At 50.3% G+C, this 4,513-nt stretch overlaps 1 protein-coding gene across 1 annotated transcript in view; it reads right to left on the minus strand.

Annotated features, from left to right (window-relative positions):
* The window catches only part of LOC109537564 (basement membrane-specific heparan sulfate proteoglycan core protein), a gene marked incomplete in the record, with an annotated part of 87,023 nt that overhangs the window by 15,432 nt on the left and 67,078 nt on the right, over positions 1 to 4,513 (minus strand). The window contains 9 exon segments of the mRNA XM_048662479.1: positions 794 to 1,141; positions 1,444 to 1,649; positions 1,710 to 2,413; positions 2,471 to 2,641; positions 2,688 to 2,913; positions 2,968 to 3,173; positions 3,230 to 3,508; positions 3,565 to 3,705; positions 4,103 to 4,304. Of these exon segments, the coding sequence (XP_048518436.1) occupies positions 794 to 1,141; positions 1,444 to 1,649; positions 1,710 to 2,413; positions 2,471 to 2,641; positions 2,688 to 2,913; positions 2,968 to 3,173; positions 3,230 to 3,508; positions 3,565 to 3,705; positions 4,103 to 4,304 (2,483 nt within the window).

The following is a 4,513-nucleotide window of genomic DNA, read 5'->3' on the forward strand; positions in this document are numbered from 1 at the left end:
CTGCAACAATGGTTCGCTCATAAAGCGCACTCAAATGATCAAAAATTTGTAAAATTTTACTCACTATCTCGATTAAACTGGTTTTTATGGCATTAATAGAGAAAAGAGTGCTTTTTTAAATGTCGATACAAGCGCTTTTCTATCCGAAGGGGTTTGGTCCGAATGATGTTTTGAAACTCATTCTCCAACGCAGGGCCGATCATAAAGCGCACTAAGTTGTGTTACTCACACTCACTCACAAAAAATACACAAACACTATACTTAATTGAAAAAAAAAACACAAAACACTACAGGCGACTGCAAGGAAATAACAAAAACAGTAATTGTTTTGCTTGTTAAAGATTAATACCGCGCGCACATAAATTTTGTTTCTCCAGTATTCATTGGAAACAGGCCTAGAGATCGTATCATTTTGCTCTACCAGTTGGCCCGATTAGTTCAAAATGGACAAAATTTGGACATGTATGCTTCACCCTCCGGATCCTCAAACACAGTAGACAATTTAATAAAATATTATTCACTAATTAATCTAGAAAGAGAACAAGCAGCGAACGATGAAGTGTTGAAAAAACACACACAAACAGGCGATACAGGGGCGTGTTAACAAACGGCTGGTAGTGGTTTTAGTATTGACTATCTAGTCCAGTGTGAGTTAGAGCGATTGGGGGGCGAAGCCCCCAATCGCCTAACTCTGGGACGCTAAGCGAAGCTCGGAACTAAGATGGGGCGCCAGATATGAACAAGGTGGAACACAGGAAGCGCTACAGGGATTGATGGTAGAAACAGTTCAAACCTGGGACGAGATCAACACTGACTGTCCCGACAACAGTGTCATTTCGATTCAATATTAAACAGCGAATGGTCTGCTTAACGCAGCCGACCACTGCGTAAAACGCTGCCTGAGCGCCGCCCTCGAACCGGATCAGATCGCTCAGCTTCGTTCTGAGGCCGCTGTCCAGGTTCTCGATGGCCACTTGCCAGCGAGAACTCTCCAGCGCCTCATTGTAGGCAGTGAGATTCACTGCTTGGTATGTGCAAGTGAAGGCCACCTGCTGCCCAATGGGAGCCACCACTCTAGAGGGCGTCATGCTCACTTTTACCTCCACTATGTTACTTAAATCTGGGAGTTTATCGGGCGTTTCTGCGTGCGGGTTAAACAAAATCAATTAGCATTGAGGTGGGGTGAGTGTGGGGACCTTTTTACTGTTCATTGGCATGCAGTTTTCATCATTCTCAGAATGTTTAAAAGGAGGATGCTTGTTCAGTGCATGTTTGCATATGCTAAACACTCTCTGAAACTACCCATAGCAAAACCAATGCTCTACTGGGGCTTAAGTATGTAAAACCACATGCAAAGTTGCGCAAAAACGGCAGGATTGGATCCCCCAACTGACTATTTTACCATGCCATGCAAAGAGTAGGGGAGTTTGGGTCAACACATACTTTCATCGCAGTAGCGGCCGGAGTACCCGGGCAGGCAGTTGCAGACAACATCTCTGGAGCTGTGGTCCAGGTGGCAACTCTCCTCCTTCCCATTGCATGGGCATGGTCGACACGTCCCCAGTGGATGGGTGTTGGAGTAGGAGGGGTCCTTGTAGTAGCCGGAGGCGCAGGCCTCGCAAGAGGTGCCCCGGTAGCCTGGAGGGCATCTGGCAAGTTACAAGAAGCGATCAAGAGCGCTGCCCCTTCAACAACCCAGTCTACCCTACCGGCAATTCTCCACGCTGGCAGCGTATGGCTTGGCAGTGTACACATCAACGGCAGTGTCCAGGGAAATATCGCTAAGGAACGTACTGGAAGTATCAGTGGAGGGCGTGGCCCGGATCAGAATCGTATCGATGTTGGCCAGAACAGTCAAGATGTCCTCTCTAGAGGCGCGTCTCGGGCCGCGCTCATCAATCCTATACCAGTTGGCGCTGGGATGCAACCGCACACTGACACTGTTGATGATAGTCGGCCGCAAATCATCAGTCCGAGCCCAGTAAATCACCACACCATTGCCCGAAATGATGATGTCTTTATCTTGAATGTAGCGCGCGTAGGGCAGCTCGAAGTAGCGATACATATACTCCAACTTGCCCCCGTAGGACTTGATCTGGTTGCCGGTGAAGATGGGCGGTAGGGACCAGTACATCTTCTCGCGCCGACTCGGGGGGAACGTGTAGCCGATCTCGTTCAAAGCCAGATTGATCTTGAAGCCTTCATTGATGGTCACTTTGAACTGTTCATCCGTCAGGATGAAGTGATGCTCCTCGGTGATCTGAACGGGGATTTGCTCCAGATAGAGGTGGCTTTGGCTGCACTCGGTCGAAACTCCTGAACAGAAACAGAACTCGCATCCTTCAATCGTGTTGGCGCTCAGCCCGAACGTCCCATTGCGGCACCGATCGCAACTGGCTCCTTCCACATTCGACTGGAAAAAGGATCAGAAAAGGTAAACCAGTAAGTCGCAAACTCCCTTGGGACTCACCTTGCATTGGCAGGCCCCCTGCACACAGCCATTGTTGGCAGTTCCTCTCGGGTCGCAGTTGCAAGGCAAAGGAGGCCCATGGGGCGAGCACTGTTGCCCCCTGGTGGGATCCCCGGTAAAGCCTGGCAGGCACTGCTCGCATTGGCTGCCGCCCGTGTTGTTCCTGCAATTCTACTCAAAGGCTCAAAAAGTCGCGCTCTAAAACCGGGGAATTTACCCTGCAATCGCCCGTCTCCGGATCGCACTCGTTGGACAGGCCGTTGCACTCGCAGGGGATGCAAAGCTCCAGGTAAATCCCCTCGCCTGCTCTGGTGTAGCCGAAGGCGCAGTCTTCGCAGGACAGTCCAGTGTAGCCTGGTGGACAGTGGCACTGTTCCACTTCAAAGGCGCGCTCCCTGCCAGTGTTCTGATCGGTCGCTGTGTCCAAAGACACCGAGATTAAACTGGGGGGACACAAAATTGAAGAGGAGCCTACAGAGGAGCGCGATCACGCTTACGCTGCCTCCTGAGTGTTGGTGAAATACGTGGCTTTGATGTAGATGGCTTGCACATCAGCTAAGGCCATCAGGAGATGCTCGCGGTCGGTCTTCTGGCCGTCGTTGCGCTGCCAGAACTGCTCGAGAAGAGGCACCACAAAGGTCTGGGGCGCGTTGGTGGACTGGCTGGCGTTGGCCGAGAAGTACTGCAGGTTGATGTTGTTTTCCTGTTCAAAATCAGTTAGTTGGGAGTCGCTGCAGGAACTGCCACCTGCAGACTTACGCTGACCAGCTCCACATCGGGAGCGTTGTTGCGCGAACTGGCCCCTCCTGGGACCGGAGTGTTGCGGATGGAGTACCTCAAAAAGCCCCCATAGGAGGTGACTTTGTCGCCCAGATATTTATTGGGGAGCGACCAGTAGTAGACCTCCGGTCGGCCGAAGGAGCTGTAGAGCAGCTCCCTTCCATCCTGGTTCAGCTGGATGCCGTCGCTGAAGGCGTTTTCCTTGGCAATGTCGGTCAGTCGGAAGTCATTGGTAGAGCTGGTGAACACCGAGCCAAGCTGCGCAGGGAACTCAAAGTGTCAGCTTCCATTCAGCGCAGCTGCAGCTGACTTACCGTGTCCCGATACCAGCTGGAGCTGGAGCATTGCTGAGACACTCCCATGCAGAAGCAGGCGATGCAGCCGAACTGGTTCCTGTTGCTCAAGTAGAAGGTGTTGGGCTGGCATTGGTTGCACAAGGGGCCAGCAGAGTATTCCTACATAACCAGAAGGTCAGAATAGAATAGAAGCTTGCCAACGTGGAGAATCTCAACGAAGGGGGCGAATGAGGTAAAACAACACGCTACCAGAAGGCCACTTATAGTGAGTATCTAGCCTACGATGTATCGATTTAGTCACTAGTTAGTGCGAGTCAACCTCACTCGATGTACGGAAAAGAAAATTCTAACTATTAATCAACTGAAAAAGCCATTAAAATGAGGGCAACAGTGAAAGAGCGATGGTCATTTACTCACCAAATCCATCGAGAGGACGTGGAGAAAATCGAAAATAAAACCACATTAATTCAGTAATCTAAACACTAGTCTAAGGGAATTTTCAAATTCTGTTCGTTTTGCTACAGCCAGTTATTGCTCAGTTAATGGCGATGCCTACCTTGCAAAGGCATCGGCCATCAGCGTCCTGGCCGAGAGTTCCTTGGGGATCGCATTGGCTGGCAGGCCTGCAGGTGTCTCCCGGCTGGAGCGGATTTCCAGTAAATCCTGGAGCGCAATGTTCGCATCGTAGGCCCACATAGCCTGGCTGGCAGTCGCAGACGACATTTCCATCCGTATTCAAGTGGCATGTTCTTGCAAACCTAAACAGATCAACATTTTACTAGTGATGAGCAAGACTGGTCTTGCACTCAAGACTTTATGGTGAAAATCATCTCTGATGCAAATCGGGCAAGCAACTGATTGAAACTAATGGATTTTTAGGCCGTCGTTCGGTAGAATTTCTTCTTGGCGTTTCGCAAGCACGAGTGGCTTGCATCTTCAGAAGTGGTTTGCTTGAACGCTTACACTG

Source organism: Dendroctonus ponderosae, unplaced genomic scaffold, assembly GCF_020466585.1.
Source record: "Dendroctonus ponderosae isolate FM_Combo_2020 unplaced genomic scaffold, Dpon_F_20191213v2 Dpon_F_20191213_11, whole genome shotgun sequence".
Taxonomy (NCBI): domain Eukaryota; kingdom Metazoa; phylum Arthropoda; class Insecta; order Coleoptera; family Curculionidae; genus Dendroctonus; species Dendroctonus ponderosae.